General features: G+C 46.2%; 1 protein-coding gene across 2 annotated transcripts; it reads right to left on the bottom strand.

The window, feature by feature from the left end:
* Positions 1-1,405: 1,405 nt before the first annotated feature.
* On the bottom strand, positions 1,406-21,839 carry SMIM3 (small integral membrane protein 3). Of its 2 annotated transcripts, XM_066273026.1 has the most exons (3): positions 21,344-21,839; positions 12,889-13,017; positions 1,406-2,751 (listed from the first exon to the last, which is right to left on the bottom strand). In XM_066273026.1, the coding sequence occupies exon 3, from the start codon at positions 2,738-2,740 to the stop codon at positions 2,558-2,560; it is 183 nt and encodes a 60-aa protein (XP_066129123.1). In that variant the 5' UTR covers positions 2,741-2,751; positions 12,889-13,017; positions 21,344-21,839; the 3' UTR covers positions 1,406-2,557. The 2 variants fall into 2 exon arrangements, with proteins under 2 accessions (XP_066129123.1, XP_066129122.1); XM_066273025.1 differs by lacking the exon at positions 12,889-13,017 and having other exon boundaries at positions 21,344-21,824.
* Between the last annotated feature and the right edge of the window lie 445 nt (positions 21,840-22,284).

Genomic DNA, 22,284 nt, shown 5'->3' with positions numbered 1-22,284 from the left:
TTGTTAACTGGTGTGTCCATGGGGGCATGAGAGGCTGGGTCCTTTAGAGCAGGGGTCCCCAAACTTTTTACACAGGGGGCCAGTTCACTGTCCCTCAGACTGTTGGAGGGCTGGACTATAAAAAAAACTATGAACAAATCCCTATGCACACTGCACATATCTTATTTTAAAGTAAAATAACAACAACAAAAAAAAAATTAAAAAAAAAAAAAAGCCTGACCTGTGGTGGCGCAGTGGATAAAGCGTCGACCTGGAAATGCTGAGGTCGCTGGTTCGAAACCCTGGGCTTGCCTGATCAAGGCACATATGGGAGTTGATGCTTCCTGCTCCTCCCCCACTTCTCTCTCTCTGTCTCTCCTCTCTGTCTCTCCCTCTCCTCTCTAAAATGAATTAAAAAAAAAATTAAAAAAAAAACTCTTTAAAAAAAAAAAGTAAAATAACAAAACGGAAACACATACAATATTTAAAATGAAGAACAAGTAAATTTAAATCAACAAACTGACCAGTATTTCAATGGGAACTATGCTCCTCTCACTGACCACCAATGAAAGAGGTACCCCTTCCGGAAGTGCGGTGGGCCGGATAAATGGCCTCAGGGGGCCGCATGCGGCCCTCAGGCCGTAGTTTGGGGACCCCTGCTTTAGAGTGTACTCTCTATGTGTAGCAAAAGGTTTGCTGTAAGCTAGTATGCTGTAGGCCAGCAGCAGCCTCATACATGTCGTGTTCACCCTGATCACTTTTCCCGCTACCCTCTTCTAACTCCCACCTCTATACTACCGTAACTATTCCTGGGAAGAGATGTCTGTTCCCATTGTGTCCACTTCCTGAGCTCCCACTTGTTCCTGAACTCTCAGAGTATGATTGCATCCCTCTCATATCACCTCTTACCACGTGACCCTCTCAATCTCCAGCTCTGTTTTTTCTCTCTGTTCCCCTCCCGCTTCTATTTAGCGTTCTCCAGGTTCTGCATTTAGCACCTCACTTCTCTTGGTCTTACACTCTGCCTGGGTGATCCTGTCCACTTTTGTGCTGTATCTACTGTATACAGAGGACCCCTCAAAAAATGTCACTCCAGCTGTAAGATCTCCCCTATAAAACAGACACAGCTTTCCAACTGCATCCTGAAAGAGTCCACCTGAATATCTCAAGCGCCTCAACCTCACTGTGTCCAATGCTAAATTCCTATTTTACTTCCCAAATCTGCTTTTTTCCCCGGCATTCTGTTCGTGTGAATTGCACAACTATTCACCCACCTGCCAAAGCCGATTTGATTCTTTCCTTTCCCTTTCGGTTCCTACATTCAAACTGTGTCTCCCATAAATTAATCCGGACCCGTAAATTCAGTAGAGTCCTTTGACGTGGGTTCCTGAGTTTAACATATGCTCTTTGAAAAAAGACTCGGACATGCTGGCTCTAGCACTTTATTGGAAATTGGTTGTGTATATCAATGAGATCAGATAAAAGTAAAAGCATCATTTTCACACAATAATATCCTGATATCTGTGCTATCTTTTTACATCATTTCATAAATCCCAGTATGCTCTTGATTTGAGTCAAAGAGCTTGAGTGGTCCAGAAATCTCTCCACATAAATAGAAATCACAGCATCTAAAATAACCATCACTGTTTGGAGTTGGTTTCAAAAGTCCTGGGAACATCTCTTAAAATATGAGTCCGTACCTTGGATTGGTTGCCGTGCTGGTGGGAGGGAGTGAAGGGAGTGCACGTTAGACCACGGAGCTAATTATAGCAGGAGCTGGGCGGAGGTCAGAGCTCCGCTGGTGTGTGGAGCACAGGGGGTGAGGGCTGGCTGGGGAATCAGCCACCTGCACTTTCTAACATCGCCAGTGTCTAAGCTATGAGATTCCGGGGCAGAAAGAAAGAGTTGCCCCGGCTCCCTTGGCACTGCCAAGAAATGGCAGAGCCCCCTTCCAGATTGCCTAGGGGCAGAGTCTGGCACAAAGAAGGTTCTGGAGAGTTCCATCCATCACCCTCCCCCTTCCATGATCAATTCCCTCTTAAACTGGAAAATTTGAAGGAGTGGCCCCCAAGGAAAACAACTGAGCCCATGTGCGGCTGGTCCCTTGGATTGAGGACAGGGTGCCCTTGCTTGGCTTGACCTGCGGGGCACTGACACAGGCTGCTCTGTCCCCAGTGTCTCCCTCGCCACGCTGAAGGCCATCATCAGCAATAAGGTCCTCTGGTTCTTCAGAGCGTCTCAGCATTCAGCAGTAACACCTGCATGCCCGTGGGGGCTTTACTGCTCACAAACAGCTTTGACCTCCACCAGGTCATTGGTTCTCGCAACCCTGTGAGGTAGGAAGGGCAGGGATCACAATCCGCATCTGAAAGATGAGGAAGCTGGAAGTCATAGGAGTAGGTCCCCTGATGGACTCACAGAGTTGGCCCCTGGCAGAAGCAGAACTCAGGCCTCCTCTCGCATGTCAAGCTCCGGAGTCTACATTTCAAAGTCTGTCTCGCTGCTTTTCTGAGAAAGGGGAAGAGTCTGGGGGAGGGGACGCTGCCCTCCTCCCTCCCCTGCCCGTCTTGCGAGGTTCTCAGACAGCCCCATTGAGGACAGGATGAGTTCGCATGCGATAGATGATGACCGCAGTGGCCGGACACAGCAACAAGGAGGTCATGATGACAATGGTGGCCAGGATGATGAGGACAATGACCCAGATATCCAGGATGTGCTTGGGGAGCACGACCCCCATGGGAACCTGGCTGACTGCGTCCATGGTGTTTCAGTCTGTAACAGACAGGAAAGAGGAGATCACTGTTTTGTACCCTCTCCCCGGCCTCTCCCTGCCTCCCCAGAGCAGGAGTCAGAAGCTTGGTCACTTTCCAGCGGTGTGATCTTTACAGTTGCTTGATCAATAATAACAGCCTCATTTACAGAGGGCTTCCTACGTGCCAGGTGTGTTGGTAGGCACTTACATGTACTCACCCTTTTAGTCCTCACTCCAACCACCAACCCTAAGAGATGGGGACTACTATTGGGGCTTTTTAATTTCTTGGCCTTTATCCTCAATTATTCCCATTTTAGAGATGAGGACTTTAAAGCCGTAAAAGATGTAGATGTAGTTAATGTGCCCAAGGAAGTGCAGCCCGATGGGTGGAACTCCAGAGCATCCAGGTTTTACTATTAAACCACCATGTTATCAGCCTATTCTCTCTCCTATAAAATGGGAGTGTCATTGCTCTTGGTCCTAGACCCCTTCTCCCATTCTCCTGGTAATGGAATGCATTTCTTTCCTGGGAAAAACCTACACACTCCATGTCTCAGTTAGGGCACTTGCCTGAGCCCAGGTAGGATACGTGACTTAGATTTGGCCGTAACAAATCTCCGTGGCCTCAATTCGGAGACAGGCAAGCCACCCAGGTGAGGTCTACAGAGTCCTCCCAGGGCTTCAATACACAAGCTATTGGGAAAGATGACTCTGCTGGGATGCATGAGTCTAAAAGGACCGGTATGGGGCTGTCTCCTCATATGTGGAGAGCCTGTCCTAGAGGTGGGAAGAGAGTTGGAGCCTTGTTACTTCTTGAACCCAGCCCAGTCTGACACCATCTGCACACCAGGACAGCCCAGTTGGAAGCCAGTAAGTTCTGGTTTTGTTTAAGCAGAGTCAGTTTGGCTTCTTTCTCTCACAGCTAAAAGAGTTCTGATGGATAAAGTACATCTATCAGTTGTTCCCAAACTTTAAGTCACAGCACTTTTAGGGTCTTACTAATTTCACGATAGCACTCCAGGCCAAAAGAAATACGTAGCAGTTCCATTTATGATGTAGTTAGGTTCGAAGAACTTTAATAAGTGTTTATATTCTAACGAATTAGTAGCTGTTGGAAAACAGAATAGACACAAATTGTAAGAGAAAGTATGTTTTCCATTCTTAACCTGTTACCGACTAATGGGATGCGTGCAGTGGTTGGGCATTGCACAACTTTCGAAACTCTGGAGTCAGATTGGACAACGTCACGCTCACTTCCTATTCCACGCTCATTGGTGCATAGTACTTGCTATATCATGGCAACCGCCAAAAACTCAGCTCCACAAATTATAATATTATCAAAAAGAATGTCATAAGATTAATGGTAAACTGTAAACTATCTTGAGCCATTAGTTTACACAGTGTCTAAGAGATGTCAAATATCACTATTCTTATCAAAAATGTTAAAGTCCTTGCAGCCCCCATACACACATTTTTGCAGTGAGTTCACTGTGGCTCCCCAGGGCTCAGTGTACACTGGGGAGCACAGATGTTACCTCCTAAAGTTCCTTCTAGATATAAGATCTTTAGTCCTGTGATTCTAGGTCCCAGGCAAAATTCCTAAAAGTCCTATTTTCTGCTTTTACCTAACCAGTAACTTTTCCTTTCTAATCCCTCTGGCTCCATGCCCACTGTTGCCCCTCTAAGTAAGGGAATGATTACCATACTTTGGTACTGATTACAAAAGTAGAGTCCCCAAAATGTATACACAAGGATGTTCACTTCTACATCATTTGTTACTAGCAACCGACATAACAGAAGTGTCCATAAATAGTAAAATAGAGTATATCCATATAATGGAATACCACACAGCAATTTTCATTCATTCAATTAACAAATATGTAGTACTTGTTACATACAAGTATTGTTCTAGTGTATTACAAATATATATGTATGTGTATATATATATATATATATTTTTTTTACAGAGACAGAGAGAGAGTCAGAGAGAGGGATAGATAGGGACAGACAGACAGGAAGGGAGAGAGATGAGAAAGAAGCATCAATCATCAGTTTTTCGTTTTGACACCTTAGTTGTTCATTGATTGCTTTCTCACATGTGCCTTGACTGCAGGCCTTCAGCAGACTGAGTAACCCCTTGCTCGAGCCAGCGACCTTGGGTCCAAGCTGGTGAGCTTTGCTCAAACCAGATGAGCCCGCGCTCAAGCTGGTGACCTCGGGGTCTCGAACCTGGGTCCTCGGCATCCCAGTTCAACACTCTATCCACTGCGCCACTGCTATTCATTTTAGAGAGGTGGGGGGAGAGAGAGAAGGGCAGGGGAAGGATCAGGAAGCATCAGCTGTTATATGTACCTTGACCAGACAAACCCAGGGTTTTGAACTGGTGACCTCAGCGTTCCAGGTTGACGCTTTATCCACTGTGCTACCACAGGTCAGGCAACAAATATTAACTTATTTAATAGCCAATAAAAAGAATGATGATCTGTAGTGGCCTCCAAAGTATTTTAAATGGAAAAATCATTAAGCGCAGGATAATTCCTTTGGTTTAGATTCTGTAGAACTAAGCAGATAGATAGGTGAGGGTATAAAAATGAAAAGTCTTTTATGAGCGGAGTCCAAAGACAGTGTTAACAGTCATTACCTTTGGAGTGTTAGACTAGGAGTGGAAGTTTTTGCTTTTCATTCTTTGTGTCTTTAGAGTGTGAATTTTCTAAAGATGAACACGTATTACTTTTTCTAAGTTACTGTACACATATGAAAATGTACTGCTATTGTTATTTTCATTGGTAATTATAGAACACCTGCTAAATGCTTATAATATTCACAGGGATGAGCATAGGTTTTCTAGTCACTGGAAGCAGCACAGATGAGGACTCTCTGGGACCTAAGAATTTGATCTTATCAAAGAAACAACCCCATTTTCTTTTTTTCTCTCTTTTCTCCATTTTTTAATTTTAATTTTTTAAAATTATTTTTATTTATTCATTTTAGAGGAGAGAGAGAGAGAGAGAGAGAGAGAGAAAGAAGGGGGGAGGAACAGGAAGCTTCAACTCCCACATGTGCCTTGACCAGGCAAGCCCAGGGTTTAGAACCGGCAACCTCAGCATTCCAGGTTGATGCTTTATCCACTGCGCCACCACAGGTCAGGCTTTTCTCCATTTTTTTAAATTGAGGTATACTTGACATATTTAACATTCTGTTTCAGGTGTGCAGTGTAGATTTGATATTTGTGTATATTGCTAACTGATCACTACAGTAAGTCTAGTTAATATCACCATGCATAGTTAAACATTTTTTGTTTTGTGATGAGAACTTTTTAAGATCTACTTACTCTCTTAGCAACTTGTGAATATATTGATACGATACAGTATTATTAACTCATGCTGTACATGACGCCCCCAGGATTTATTTAGGTTTTTTTTTTGTTTGTTTGTTGTTGTTGTTGTTTTTGTATTTTTCCGAAGCTGGAAACCGGGAGGCAGACAGAGAGACTCCCGCATGCGCCCAACCGGGATCCACCCGGCATGCCCACCAGGGGGCGATGCTCTGCCCATCTGGGGCGTCTCTCTGCCGCAATCAGAGCCATTCTAGCACCCAAGGCAGAGGCCACAGAGCCATCCTCAGCGCCCGGGCAAACTTTGCTCCAGTGGAGCCCAGGCTGCGGGAGAGGAAGAGAGAGACAGAGAGGAAGGAGAGGGGGAGGGGTGGAGAAGCAGATGGGTGCTTCTCCTGTGTGCCCTGGCTGGGAATTGAACCCAGGACTCCTGCACGCCAGGCCGACGCTCTACCACTGAGCCAACTGGCCAGGGCCTATTTAGTTTTTAACTGGAAGTTTATACCTTCTGATCCCTTCACCCATTTCATCAACCCCCCTGCCTCTGACAACCACCAATCTGTTCTCTGTATTTATGAGTTTAGTTTTTTGTTTTCTTTTACTTTATATTCCACATAGAGGTGAGATTATATAATATTTCTCTTTCTCTGTCTAATTTCACTTAGCATAATGCCCTAAATTCCATCCATGTTGTCACAAATGGCAAGATTTTGTTATTTTCTTATGGTTGAATAATATTCCACTATCTATATACCATATTTTCTCTATCCATTCATCCACTGATGGACACTTGGGTTGTTGCCCTATCTCGGCTATTGTAAATAATGCTGCAGTGAACGCGGGAGTGTGGATATCTTTTCAAATCAGTGTTTTCATTTTCTTTGAATAAATACCTAGATGTGGAGTTTCTGGGTAATACACAGAAGTTCCATTTTTAATATTTGAGGAACCTCCATACTGTTTTCTACTGTGGTGCACCAGTTTTCGTTCCCAACAGTGCACGAGAGTTCCCTTTTCTCCACATCCTCTCCAACACTTGTCATTTCTTTTTGGTAACAGCCATGATGACAGGTGTGAGGTGATTTCTCATTTGGTTTTGACTTGCATCTCCCTGATGATTAGTGATGTGGAGCACCTTTTCATGTACCTGCTGGCCATCTGTATGTCTTTTTTACTTTTTAAAATGTCAACTGGATTGAGGGAGCAATGGAATTGTGGGAGGTTATTTATAATTCACTGTATTAAAAAGAGTAAATACAGGCCCTGGCCAGTTGGCTCAGCAGTAGAGTGTCGGCCTAGAGTATGGAAGTCCCGGGTTCGATTGCCGACCAGGGCACATAGGAGAAGTGCCCATCTCCTTCTCTACCCTTCCTCCTCTCCTTCCTCTCTCTGTCTCTCTTCCCCTCCCGCAGCCAAGGCTCCACTGGAGCAAAGTTGGCCTGGCATTGAGGACAGCTCCATGGCCTCTGCCTCAGGCACTAGAAAGGAGCAGTGGAGCAACGCCCCAGAGGGGCTGACCATCGCCCCCTGGTGGGCATGCTGGGTGGATCCTGGTGAGGTGCATGCGGGAGTCTGTCTGCCTGCCCCCCCTTCTCATTTCTGAAAAATAGAAAAAAAAAAGAGTAAATACAGCCTGATCAGGCGGTGGCACAGTGGATAGGGCATCAGCCTGGGACGTAGAGGACCCAGGTTTGAAACACTGAGGTCACTGGCTTGAGCGCAGGCTCATCCAGCTTGAGCGCAGGCTCACCAGCTTGAACACAAAGTTGCAGGCTTGAGCATGGGATCATAGACATGACCCCATGGTCGCTGGCGTGAGCCCAAGGTCACTGGCTTGAGCAAGGAGACACTTGCTCTGCTGTAACCCCCCTCCCCATCAAAGCACATATGAGAAAGCAATCAATGAACAACTAAGGTGCTGCAACAAAGATTTGATGCTTCTCATCTCTCTCCCTTGCAAAAAAACAAAGAGTAAATACATACATATATAATTTTAAGTCAAATACAATTCAAGTGTGAGACTAAATCAGTGGTCACCAAGTGCTTATAGCGTGCTGAGAACCACCTTCGGACAGTATAAAAAACAGGATCCTGGGTTCTATTCCAAACTTACTGAATTAAACTCAGGAGAGTTTAATTTCCAGGTGATCTGAATGTGTGACCAGGTTTGGGAACCCCTGGACTCAACGATCTCTAAGCCTCTACAATTCGTTCTAGTCTTGGGTGCTCCGTTGCCAGTCTGGTCAGATCTGGGTAAGTCTTGGATGAAGGAGAAGACTCTGGCAAGGCTCCCTGAGGCCGCACGAGTATCAGGCTGGGGCCTGCCGAGGAGGGAGAGGCAGGGGCTGGCCCTGCCCCAGCCTTGAAACGCGGTCACTTTCTTCCAGGTCTAAGGCACAGAAGCGTGAGTCACAGGAGACTCACTCACGCACACTACTCAGGAGGTATGGGGGAGGGAGAATTTGTTCTTTGTGGTCTCCTGATTACATCAATAGCTCGCTCACTCTGGGCCAGCAGAACCCTACAAAAGCCCTTTCCGGTAAGCCCATTAACATGAGTGTCTGTGACTCCAAATGCCAGGAACACATAATCTCCCTGGCTGATTTTCATAAGCAAACCCTGTCACTTACAGGAACTCGGGCGACAGGGCTCGTCCACAAGCAAGGATCATAGAACACTGAAGCTAGAACCAGCCTGATTTCACAGATGGCAAAACTGAGGTCCAGAGGTTTTCCCTCACCTTCGACCCCATCCTTCCAAGAATAATCATTCAAAGACATAAATCTGATCAAGTAACTACCCCAATCTAAAAGAAAACAACAGAACAAGCAGATGAATAAGTGAAACTTTGTAAATGTTTTCTTGACTATATTAATATTACTACCTTGCACATAAAATTGTTTAAAACTGCAATCACACACACACACACACACAAGATAAAAGTGCAGCTATTCTAGAATGCCAGGGAGGGGCCGGGGGGGCGGCTTGGGGTCCTACTCAGTCAACAGGGCTGGGTAAATATCCTTAGAGGCCAGCCCTAAGCACTAGAGATTCGGTGCTCAACCCGTTCACATATATAATTCAAACTAAAAATAATGCTAAAACCACAACACAAAAATGTACATTACGATGAAATTAATGTCATTTTTTCTTATAAGTTAAAACTTCAGAGAAGATAACTTTTCCCAGTTATTTAGTTGTGTCTGCTTCGCACAGCCTGCTCACCTGGCACAGCACAGCTCTGACCCCTAGGTTTCAGCGCCCTAAGGCTGACCATCTGCGTGGATGCTCTGTCTCTATTTCAACCTGCTCAATCCCCGAGCGTGTGTTCTCTAGTGGGCTGTTCCCTCCCAGGTACTAGGGATTCCAGTCACTCCCATCTCCCCACACTGTGGGGAAAAAAATTTTTGTCCCCAAAATAAGAGCTCCGCAAACCATATGTTCAGCATCTTGAATGGCACGCTGGGAAAATGCACTTGAGAAAAAGCAGGACTCTAAGCGGCTGCTAGCTGACTCCTGTTTGACCTCTGTTTGGCATCCGGCGCACTGGCTCCTTATGAATGCATAAAGCTCTGCTTCTTGGCACATTTAATTAATGACCAAAAAATCGATCTGCTTATGTTTGCTTTGCAGATACATTCCTTGTTATTTCTGATTCATGGGTCCTATCAGAATCTGGCCCAAACCATTCATGTTGCAAATTCAACCTTGTGACTGATAAAAATAGGATGTTTTTATGACTGTGGGAGGTAAAACAGCAGTCATGCCTAAACTCCTGTCATTTTAAAGTGGCATACTTTATCTATGGATCTCATGAATGAATAATAAACTTTGACATATGTTCAGTATAAGTTTGTCAAAAAAAATGTGGTAACACCACACTGAGCTGACAAGCAAGGAAGCCACTAGCATTGTCAACCACAGGCACCAGCAAGGCCCTGCGCCACCAGCCCTGAGTTTAAGCAATATAGACAATGCAATGGAAAAGTTCCTAATCCTCAAATTACTATTTTTTGTGTCCATTAACAAGACTAAGTGTCAAGATAGAAAACTGTAGTTCCTCCAAAGAAAGAAAACATTGCACCTTCTCCAAAGGTGGAAAATTCATCCCATCTGTCAAGTACTATATTTGGTCCAATCTAGAAAGGAAAGGGAGGTGGGTGCCCTGCTGCCTGCTTGGGGGAACATCAGATTTTATTCTGAGACCATTTTTCTAAGCACCTACATACAAGTCCTTTAGCCAAAAAAAAAAAAAAAAAAGTTCCAGCCAATTCCATCACATGGCAAATTTTCTAGTTCTAACAAAAGAGATATAAATTTTGTAAGTTAAAATTTCCTGCAAGTCTGAATTTTAGAATAACTGAATTCAAAATAATTAATCTGTGCTATCTACTACCCACCTTATAATTATGAGGCTAATTCCCCAGCAGGAACTATTACCTCTCTGACAAAGCAATGTCATTTTTGGTTGGGCACTATCAGACCAAGTAACTCTGTCCAGGATATTTGTTCATTCATTCATTCAATCCTTTGCAAAGTACTTGCTATATACCAGATACTCTTTTAGGAGTTACCATCATTGACTCAGGAGACAGCTTTTACTTCCAAGAAGCACAGAGAGGACAAGTACCCCTCGCCCTTATTACCTCAAACATAGAATCACACAAGCCAGCACCTTTTTCTTTCTTTTTTTTCTTTTAAGTGAGAGGAGGGGAGATAGTGAGACAGACTCTCGCATGCACCCCGACTAGGATCCACCCAGCAACCCCCTCTAAGGCCGATGCTTGAATCAATCGAGCTATCCTCAGCGCCTGGGGCCAACATTTAGACCAACCAAGCCATCCTCAGCGCTTGGGGCTAAGGACTGAAGCCAGCATTTCTATAACAAATACCAAGTGCTAAGTACTGTGCTAGGCCTTGTCCATACATTAACTTATTTAACCTTCACAATAATCCTGTTATTATTATATTATTTTACAGAATAATTATTTCTGTATTTATTATTAATACAGGGGTATATTATTTTACAGAAATGGAAACTCAAGCCGAGAGGTTAACTAGCCAGTGATCACGAAGTTAAGTAAATGGGATTCAAACTCAGATCTGCTGACCCCGTCTTCACCACTACCAACACTACCTCCCTCCAAAGCATCCACACAGACCCAGGAGTGTGGGAAGGGAACATGGCAGATCCCCAGCTCTCTTCTAAGTACAGGAAAGACTCTTATTGCTTTTGGCCAACAGCCATTCTATTATAGTTAATAGAGAATTAAGAAGAGATATGCAGTCTACAAAGATTAGGACTTTTATTCCCAGTAATGCCAAACTGGACCATTTTCACCAGTAAGAACTGGGGACAACTAGAAAAATTGGACAAAAATAAATAAATAAAATGCTTGAAGGCATTAAGAAATAACAAAGTAATGAAGAATTACCAGGTTAAGACCTGGGGGAAGACAGAAATCCAGGTCGATGAGCCTGGCATTTGAAGCAGTGTGGCCACCAGTGGAGGATGAAGACGAACCAGTGTTTCTGACAGACGCAAAATGCAAGCCTGCTGAGACAGGAGAATAAAACCCTTGCGTTTTGAGGTTGGACTTCAATGAGTACTTTTTTTTTTCAGTGAGAAGAGGGGAGGCAGAGAGACAGACTCCCGCATGTGCCCCAGCCGGGATCCACCCAGCAAGCCCACTAGGGGGTGATGCTCTGCCCATCTGGGGTGTTGCTCTGTTGCTCAGCAACCGAAGTCAGCACCTGAGGAGGAGGACATGGAGCCATCTTCAGTACCCAGGTCCAACTTGTTCCTGTTGAGCCATGGCTGCAGGAGCGGAGGAGGGAGGGATGGAGGGAGGGACGAAGAGGAGAGAGAGAGAGAGAAGCGAGAGGAGGAGGAGTGGAGAAGTAGATGGGGTGCTTCTCCTGTGTGCCCTGACTGGGAATTGAACCTGGGTCATCCACACGTCGGGCTGATGACAATGAGCACTTTTAGTACTAAGAATGAACTAGAAGTATACCAATCCCAAAGACTACAAGAAGCTTTGAATCACCACAGTCCTTGAAATTGAATGAAGGTGGTGTGATCTCTAGGTGTCTGGCAGAAGTGAACCTTTTTATTTTATTTTATTTTATTTATTCATTTTAGAAAGGAGAGAGAAAGAGAGAGAGAGAGAGATGGGGGGAGGAGCAGGAAGCATCAACTCCCATATGTGCCTTGACCAGGCAAGCCCAGGGTTTCGAACCAGCGACCTCAGCATTTCCAGGTCGACGCTTTATCCACTGCGCCACCACAGGTCAGAAGTGAACCTTTTTATCCATCCTATCTAAAGGAGATAACAAACATAACAACAGGCTTCCGATTTTTTTATTCAAGTATAATGTTTAATACGTAACCAAAAATAAGCAGGAATGAAAAAAGGCAAGATGACAAAAACAGAACCATCAGAAACAACAGACACTAGAAAAAGATCTACAGAGCTCCAGAGATGGGAATCATCTAACTTTAATAACCTTGCCTAGTAATTATGTTCAAGGAGAAAAATAACCCAAGAATGAGGATTTTGAAAGAGAACTGGAAACTACAAGAAAGAACACAACAGATCTTTTTAAAGAACCAAATAGAAATTCTAGAACTGGAAAATGTACTAATAGAAACAATGGAAACTATGAGATCATGAATATATGTTTCAAGCCACTAACCTGTGGTCATTTGTAAAGGCAACAATAAAACACTAATATCCCAGTACTGGGTTTGTTCTGTGCCAATGCAACGTCTACAAACTAACGGTATTCTAGAAATTCACATAATTTAGACCACATAACCTACCTGCTGTTTCACGGATTGAAGGCAATGACTTGCCCAAGGTCACAGAGCCAGTTAATGGCAGGACAGAGGGAGAACTCAGGCCTCCAGATGTGCAATGCTCTTTTCAATTCCATTACTATCCTGTGTGAGCTGGGAGGTGGAAGAAGAGAGTCGGGATCAGGTTGGAGAAAGCGCTGGTAGGGAATAAACTGTGTAAACAATGAGAGCCAGCCAGGCCTCTTGATTATACCTTTTTACTTGTAAAAGTTTACGCAAGACTTGAGGCCCAGAGCCCTAAGCAACTTCACCAGAGGTGAAGCAGGTGCAATGGTTTTCCAGGAAATCATACTCATATACACACTTACACACAAATGTAAGAACAAATGTCCTGTCGGAATCGGTCCCACCCTTTGCATTCTACCCCTTTGACTTAAGGCCCAAATGCAATTAAATCTGGTGAAGAAGGGATTGGCTAAGCCTCATTTATTTATTCCTCACCCTGGGTAAGAACATCAGAGAAGGGAGGGGAAACACTGGAATTCTACTTGTAGACACTGAACAAACAATTCTTAAATCCAGAAATCCCCAAGCTTCTATATTCTGGAAAAGGATGAATGCCCTTCTGGGCAGAGGGAACCCTGGAAATGGCAGGGAAGTCTTTCCTTCACACTCACCCTACAGAGCAGTGTTAAAAGCCCAAGCTCAGAGGCCAGGTGGTTAGGATTTCAATCTGGTTCCACCACTTTCTAGCTGACCAACCTTGAACAACTTACTTAAACTTCCTATTGCATTCACTTCCTCAGCTATCAACAAAAACAAAAGTGGGAAAATAACAGTTTCTGCCTCCTAGGGTTTGGAGAATGAATTCCTTGGGAAAGTCACGCATAGGACTTAGTAGTGTTCTGACACGTAGTGAACGCTCTACGGATGTTTATTCTGTGATTAATAATTTCTGGCCTTATGTGGGGACTCACTGACCTACACAAATATTCTCCCCTCCTTTAGCTAGTTTGTTAGTATCCCTAACTTGGACCACGTCTTTATCAACAAGGGTGATAGATGATTAATCTATATTAGTGATTTTTTAAAAATCGACCAGCAGCATGCTTGATTTACGTGACCTTGCCCTCCAGGCTACATACGAAACTGGTAGAGTAGCAATTCTGTATAATTCAATCAACATTTATGGCACTGTGATTAACACTGGGCATCAAGGAGTGGTGGAGAGACTGAGATAAATAAAACTGTTTGTACTTAAGAAGTTCACTCTCTTATGGAGAAAAAAAAGACACTAATCACACTTGCTAATTGCAATACAAGGCAAAGAGGCGCTACCCCGAAGGTACAAACCACATGCTAATGGAGGAGAGAAATGAAGTAGAAAGAGCGTGGACTCCGGAATTAAGAGGATCTTATTTTGAACCTGCTTTCCACCCTTATTGAAGGTGTGACTTTGGACGAGTTATTTCAAATCTCCAAACCTCAATCTTCTGATCTATAAAATAGGGGCATTAGAAGTACTACATCGTGCCTGACCAGGCGGTGGCACAGAGGATAGAGCGTCGGACTGGGATGCTGAGGACCCAGGTTCGAGACCCCGAGGTCACCAGCTTGAGCGCAGGCTCATTTGGTTTGAGCAAAGCTCACCAGCTTGGACCCAAGGTTGCTGGCGTGAGCAAGGGGTTACTCGGTCTGCTGTAGGCCCGCGGTCAGGGCACATATGAGAAAGCAATCAATGAACAACTAAGGTGTCGCAATGCGTAACGAGAAACTAATGATTGATGCTTCTCATCTCTCCGTTCCTGTCTGTCTGTCCCTGTCTATCCCTCTCTCTGACTCTCTCTCTGTCTCTGTAAAAAAAAAAAAAGAAGTACTACATCGTACCATCCTATTGTGAGAATAAAGTGAGGTGAAATTATATACAGTCCTGGAACATAATAGATGCTCAAAAAAATGTTAATCCTCATTCCTTTGTTTTTGTCTAAGTAAAATATCATAGAAGGCCTTACAAAGAAGGAGGCCTTTGGATATGGGCTTTGAAGGTAAGTAGGAGTTCAAAAGGGAGAAATAAGGGGAAAGGCAGGCTAAGCAGAATAGATGACATCAACCAAGCCCCAAGGTGATGAGCTACATGGTGTGTTGGAGCATATGTAGTCCCTGTGGCTTTAGCAAGAGGCTTACCTCGTTAAGCTTCAGTGTCATTTGTAAAATAAAAGGGGAATAATAATAACTAATGATAGTAACTACTTCATCGGGATGCCAGGGAAGTTGAAAGAGCTAATGCACATAAAACACTCATGATGTTATCTGGAACACAGTAAGGGCTAATATATGTTCAACTGAGCTAGTGAACACAGCATAGCTCTTAAATTCAAAGAGTGAGGGGCCCCGCTCCTGGGTGCTGTGACTGCTCTGATGCTGAACTAGGAAACCACATCGATAGTTTCATAAGCAAATGGGCTTTTTGATAGTCTGACCCAGCTTTGACCTTCCACCAGAAACGTACACACTCCACATCTGAACTGTTGCTAACAGGTCCCTTTTGAGAGCTTGCCAGTGGTTTACCCAACTGGTTTTATCACTGAGGAGTTTGCTGAGGAAGATGGCAATAAAAGAAATGACTTCCTGCTGGCAGGCAAGCTTGATTATCCCAAAGTGGGAGAGGGCAGATAGAGGCAGGTGGCCTCCTGCAGGTGTCACCCGCCAGAGCTCACAGACGGTGCTGCTGCTGCTTCATCCCAACAGACATGGGGGCCAGCGAGTCAGAAGCTAAAATCAGCGCTGGGTCAGTGATGCTGGGGCACCTCTTCAAGCAGCTTGCAGAGTGCGAACAGTGAGGCTGATGCTCCCCAGGGCAGTAGACGTGGCAGTGTACCAGCATCTCACAGCTTATAGGACCCCTGTAAAGCTCTACCCTCAGGAGCTGGTGAGACAGTCAGAGAAGAATGGAGCGTTTAGACCAGACAGAGAACACAACTCAAGTGCCAGAAAGGGGCCCCACTGGCCACCAGTAGCCTGGGGAATCTAATGACCTGTGTGCCAAAGGTTGGTCCCACTTTGACAACTTTGTTCTTGCTGTTCCCTCTTCTTAGCACGCTCTTCCTCCTACATCTGCCTTTACAAGATTCAGTGTCTCCATGTCAACGATCTCGACTTAAATGTCACCTCTTTGAAAAGATCTTTCCAGACCCACCCTCATCCACCAGCCATTCTCTATCTCAGACCTTGTTTTATTTTCTTCATACACTTCTCACAATCTAAAATTAGCTCGTTTGTTTGCCTGTTTGTCGGTCTTGACCATCTTTGCCCGCTCCGAGGCAAGGCCGAGGGCAGCAGAAGCCTCGGCTCCTGCTCACTGCTGTACCCTCAGCACCCGACCCAGGCCCTGCCACACAGTAAACATAGTGAGGCCCGTCAGGAAATGAAGAGGGACAGACTGGGGAACTTCAGATTTGAGCTCAACTCCTAGAACTAAGTGGTGGAGGTCCAGAAAGGCTCCTCACCCCTGCAGAAAAGTCCAACGACCCTAAAATCAGAACCATATCTCGAAAATAAAATGCCATCCTCCGACCTGATTATTTTCTGAAGCTCTCTGTATATCCAGGAAGGATTAGGGGGGCCTCTTTCTCTCCCAGCCCACCCTGTATGTACCAGGCAGAAGAGGCCTGGGCTTTCAGAATAACAGCCTCTAGGACCCGCTCTTGCTGATTAGCTTGGGCTGGTGAGCTCAGTTTGAGTTTTGAACCCTTGTGCTCAGGAGCTGGGCACTGAGGTGGGTGTAGAGGTGTGGGATTAGCCGCCCAAGATATGACCCTTTTTTCCTCTGTATTTAAAAAAGGACAGGGAGGCTGATAAAAGGGAAGGGGATTTCCCATGCCAAGTTCAGTGTGAAAAGGCCATCCCAACTCACATTTACTCTTAGAAATAGTTCCCCTCCCACTCATTATGTAAGAGTTAGCCTCAAGCATTTACCAACCCAGCACAGAGTCCATTTCACCAGGGACACTTGTTCCATCAAAAGGGGCCAGAGGGGTCCTGGCCGGTTGGCTCAGTGGTAGAACATTGGCCCAGCATATGGAAGTCCTGGGTTTGATTTCCAGTCAGGGCATGTAAGAGAGGTGCCCATCTGCTTCTCCACCCTTCCCCCTCTCTGTCTCTCTCTTCCTCTCCCACAGCCAAGGCTCCATTGGAGCAAAGTTGGCCTGGGCGCTGAGGACGACTTCATGGCCTCTGCCTCAGGTGCTAGAATGGCTCCTGTTGAAACGAAGCAACGGCCCAGATGGGCAGAGCATCGCCTCCTGGTGGGCATGCCGAGTGGATTCTGGTTGGGCACATGTGGGAGTCTGTCTCTCTGTCTCCCCACTTATCACCTCAGAAAAATACAAAAAAAAGGGAGGGGGCCAGAGGAAGGAATGAGCAGGACACACATCTATCAAAAATGTGAAATGAATCAAATTGGAGGCATTTCGGCATTTTTCCGATGACCTGACATCCCTGAGGATTGCTTTGTTCTCATTTTATACAAATTGACTTCTGTCTCCTCCAAAATTCTTTTTTATTTTTCCCTCAAAAGGTCTTAACAGTCTAAAGACTTGTTCTCTGAGTTTCTATCTGCTCTTCTGTGGCTGGAAAATGGAAAAACACCAAGATATTTCAAAGGGATCAGAAAGCAGCCAGAGCTGTTCAAGACTGCACGTACCATCAGCTCCAGCCAATCACAGAGTCCTAGAGACCGACAGGGAGCCAGCAGAGTAGAAACCCAAGCCAAATCCACAGCATCCTGTTTAAACCTCGACCATCTATCACTGTGTTTGCCAGTGACTCAGTGCCTGCTGCATGCTGACCTGAAAAAGGAGACTGTCCCTGAGGTGGGCTGTCAGGGGGGCTCAGTGACAGCTGCCAAGGGCCCCAGAGTGGCTAATCCTCTGCCTCGCCGTGTGTGGAAGGCAGAATAATGGCCCCACGAGGGTGTCCCTGTCCTGGTCTGCAGAACCTTGAATATGAAAAAGGAAATGTGACTCAGAGGGTGGGGTCATGAGGACAGAGGGAAGGGATTTTGCAGATGTGATTCAAGTTAAGGACTTTGCAATGGAAAGGTGATCCTGGGTTATTTAGGTGGGCCCAATCTAATCACGAGTCCATTAGATTCACCATGAGAAGGACATGACTCTCCGTTGTTTGCTTGGAAGATGCTAGAAGGCAGCTACGAGCCAAGGAATGAAGTAGCCTCTAGAACGGCCCTCAGATTACAGCCAGCAAGAAAACAGTGACCTTGGTCCTACAACACAGGGACTGACTTCTGCCAACAACTCAGATAAGTAGGGAACGAATTCTCCCTCAGTCTCCAGAAAGAAACATGGCCTAATGATACACTGATTTTGTTCTAGGGAGACTTCTGACCTATAGGACTGTAATATGTATATTAATACATTTTATTTTTTTAGCCATTAAATTTGTGGTAATTTGAGGCAGCATTAGAGAACCAATACACTGTGTGATCCTTAATAATTCCTTCTTTCAAACTGGGCCTCCGTTTCTGGCCGGTCCATTGGAAAGGACAGACAAAGTCATCTTTAAGGGTCTGGCCAGCTCTCAAAGATTGCTCTGCTGTCCTGAGATCCCAGCTACCCTAGAATCCTGCCCCAGGTCCAGAGCAGTCTTCGAATGAAAACGATTAAAGAAAAAAATAGAAAGGAATAAGGGGGTGGGGGGAGAGAAGATTAATCTTTAAAAAGCCCCAAGGTGTTTCCTAAGATGCCACCAGAGCACTCAGGAGGACAATCTCCTGGTTTTGTCATTTGGGACTTTCTTGACCAGACCCCAAGGAAATGGAGTGGGAAGTCTGGGAGAGCAAGATAAAAGCTTCACAGTCAACTGGCAGAGGTCCTCCAGAGCAGAGCCTTGTGGAGGTCATGTGCAAGATCCTGATTATTGACATCTGCCTGGAGCACAGGATCAGGGAGTAGGGACACGTGTGTCAATGAATGTGTCATCATTCATTGAAAAACACGGTTTTCTCTCTCTTTTCTTCTTTCTCTCCCATTTCATTTCCCCTGACCCTATGTAGTGGGTCACTAGCAAGTCACATGCCCAATCAGCCCATCAAAGTCCAAATCAATAAAATAAGGAGGTTATATCTATACATATCTAAGCAATTGAAAGTACATGGTTTTGTACTGAATCTGGTTTGCTATTATCTAATGTGTCAGACGTTTATAACTCTGACCTGTTCCCCTTCCTGGCTACCTAATTCCAGGAAACACATCATTCTTACTTGATGTTCAGTGTCTATTTTCCCAGAGAGTTGGAAGGGTTATAGGGTCCCTAGTAATTCACTAGTCCAGTGGCTGTCAAATTCTCATTTAACCCCCCCTAGGTCACCCTGCAAGTAAGTGACAGAGGCACGATATGAGCCCAGAGCCTCTCACTCCCAGTGCCATTCAGAACAGAGGCCCTGCAGCCACACTGCTTGGGCTCAAAGTACAGCTCTGCCACTTATTTCCCGAGTCACCATGAGTGGGTCACTTTCTCTCTGGACCTCAGTTTCCTCATCTATAAAATGGATGTTGATGGTCCCTACCTCATAAGACTGAGGTAGACTAAATGAGTCAATACATATAAAATGCTTAGGATAATGTCTGGCTCATAGCTCTCACTATCTGTCAAGTAGGGTTAGGCTTATGTTGTTCATTTTACCTAGCCAATCAGGGCAGAGGTCTGCAGTGTGTGGCAAATACCAACATTTACTCCTATAAACTGTGCGTATGAGTACGTGTGTCTATCTTTGATACCACAGTCAATAGTGACAGTATAAAATCAGCTCAGATAAAGATCCTCTTTCCTTGGAGACATCTCCTTTGTATGTTTAGTCCACGAAGAAGAAACAGAAGCACATTTTAAAAAGAAGGATCAGAATACGGCTGGGGAAACACCTGAGGCTGCGACCACCTCTTTACCCCTGGGTCTGTCACCCCTTGGCTCAGCAACCCGACCACATCAGAGACCCCACCAGAGTTTCTAATTTGTTTTATGTCTCAAACATCTTGACGCAGCTTAGTGACTCTCAGGCTGGGTCAGAAAAGGAGGAGTTCCCAGACCTTTTATGCAACGGAGCCAGTCCTGATGCCGAGAGGTCAGCGTTTGGAAGACTTGATGGAGCATGACTTGTAACCTCCACAGCATGATTCATCATCCTGGGAGAGTCAGAAACGGGAGGTCCCTGCGGGAACAGACAGGCACTTCTCCTGGGGGTTTTTAAGTTGTTACTACAGATGTACATGACGTCCTGAGCTCAGTTGAGCTGTCTCGACTGTGCTCAGAGGATGGCTGAGTGGCCTGCTTAACCCAAAGAGCACACCGTGCTCAGCCACAGACGCCTACCTGTGTAGCCCTCACTTCCTCATTTTACAGATGGGAAGGCCAGGTCCAGACAGTGGAAATGCCCCATGAAGGTAACTCAGAGTGTCTCCTGACTTTCGGAGAACTGTTTTTTCCACCTCCACCCGTTCCCCCAGCCCCATTCCGTCATTCACAACCCTTCCTGACCACTTACACACTGTAGTGGTAACACTGCATACAGCAGGTGTGCAAGGAACCTTTAATACTTGAACGACAACAACTTTCACTGCTCCGTCCTAGAGCTTTGAGGAACCTATAGACAAAGGAGGATGTGCGAGGCCCAGGGGCCAGCAGCACTAGTGCTGTCAGGAAGAAACAAGCGGAGCTGCAGGAATAAGGGCCCAGCCTGGCCACTCAATCAAGATAAAAACCTCTGACAGTGGTACAGTTTGTGAGGTTCCCGTCTCTCATTCTTTTGCTCAGTAAACAGTATGGGGCGCCTATTTGCCAGGCCCTGTGCCCAGTGCTGAGGATGCCTCGGAGATGAGCCTACAGGGACAGTACCTTCCCTCAAGGAATTTGTGGAAGGGACGCGCATGCAGGAGAATCGGCAACTGGAACAAAGTCCTCAGTGAAGAGGCAGGGGAGGAGATGAGAGAGCCTGAAAGGAAGGCTTCTCTCTGAAGCACTTTGCACATCCCCTTTCCGTCTGATGTCTGTATGCAAAGGCTATTTTCTCCATTTCACCGACGGAGAAACAAGGCTCAGAGACAGGGAGGTGTGTCAGTGACAGAACGGGGTTGCAGCCCACGACCCCTGACTCCAAACTGCTGGCGTCTTCTACATTGGGTTTGGAGACAATCAGGAAAGACCAGAGGACAGAAGAGTGTCTCCTGTGGGGTTGGGGCTCAACCCTGGGGTTCCCGCCTCCCCTGACGCCCAACAGCACATGTAGAAGGCAGCTGGCGCTTAAGGGCTGAGAGCACGGAAAAAAGGGAATGCAAAAGTGTTGGGGTGGGGGGGCGAGAGGGAGGATGAGGGAGAAATGGGAATCAAAAAGAAGAGTTGGGAGGACACTAGGATAGGGGGCAGTATGAAGACCCGAACCGCACATAGGACAACCAGTGGCCCCACTCACCCCGGTTCCCGCAGAGCTGCTTTTAAAACACACGGCCCTGCCACAAACGGATCTGCAGAAAGTTCCTGGGACAGGGACGGTTCGATCGCTTCTCTGGATTCCTGGGGCGGGAAGTGGCCCCCAGCCCTGGAATCTTCCGTCCAGAATGAGCTTGGTCCACCGAGCCCGGGAGGCGGGAGCGTGCGGCAGCGGCTGGGACGCGCGGGTGGGCACCGGGCGCTCTGATCCGGTGGCTCAGGAATTCGCGGTGGCCAGGGACCGCCCCCGGAAAACCCGGGCCCCGCCACCCGCTCAGCTCCTCCCCCAGCTTCCCGCAGGCTGCGGGGTGGGAAGTGACCCAGCAATGGAGAGGAAAATCCACGGAGTCTCGGTTCTTGCAGCCTTGTCACGTACTCGCGGGAAGGCCCCAAACAGTCAGCCCACCGTGGGGTTCTGTTCTCTGTATTGTAAGCGAGAGGGCTGGCCTAAAATGTGTCCTCCCGGAGCCGTTCCAGCTGTAGTCTACACAGGGGAAAGTGTAACCAGTGAGTTTAGATGGGTGAACCGGACTCTGAGCTCCTGCTTTGCAATGTACTGCGTGTAGGATCCTTAACACTTTCATTCTCTGTAAAGTGAGGATATTAACACCTGTCTCCTAGCCCTGTTTTTTTTTCTTCTTCTTCTTCTTTTTGTATTTTTCTGAAGTTGGAAACGGGGAGGCAGTCAGACAGACTCCCACATGCGCCCAACTGGGATCCACCCGGCACGCCCACCAGGGGGCGATGCTCTGCCCATCCGGGGCTTCGCTCTGTCGCGACCAGAGCCACTCTAGCGCCTGGGGCAGAGGCCAAGGAGCCATCCCCAGCGCCCGGGCCATCTTTGCTCCAATGGAGCCTCGGCTGCGGGAGGGGAAGAGAGAGACAGAGAGGAAGGAGAGGGGAAGGGGTGGAGAGGCAGATGGG

This window comes from Saccopteryx bilineata, chromosome 4 (genome assembly GCF_036850765.1).
Source record: "Saccopteryx bilineata isolate mSacBil1 chromosome 4, mSacBil1_pri_phased_curated, whole genome shotgun sequence".
NCBI lineage: Eukaryota > Metazoa > Chordata > Mammalia > Chiroptera > Emballonuridae > Saccopteryx > Saccopteryx bilineata.
This window is presented reverse-complemented; position numbering and strand designations above follow the sequence as displayed.

Excerpts from the sequence above, each read along its gene's own strand:
- SMIM3 (XM_066273026.1), bottom strand. The coding sequence starts at position 2,740 with ATGGACGCAGTCAGCCAGGTTCCCATGGGGGTCGTGCTCCCCAAGCAC.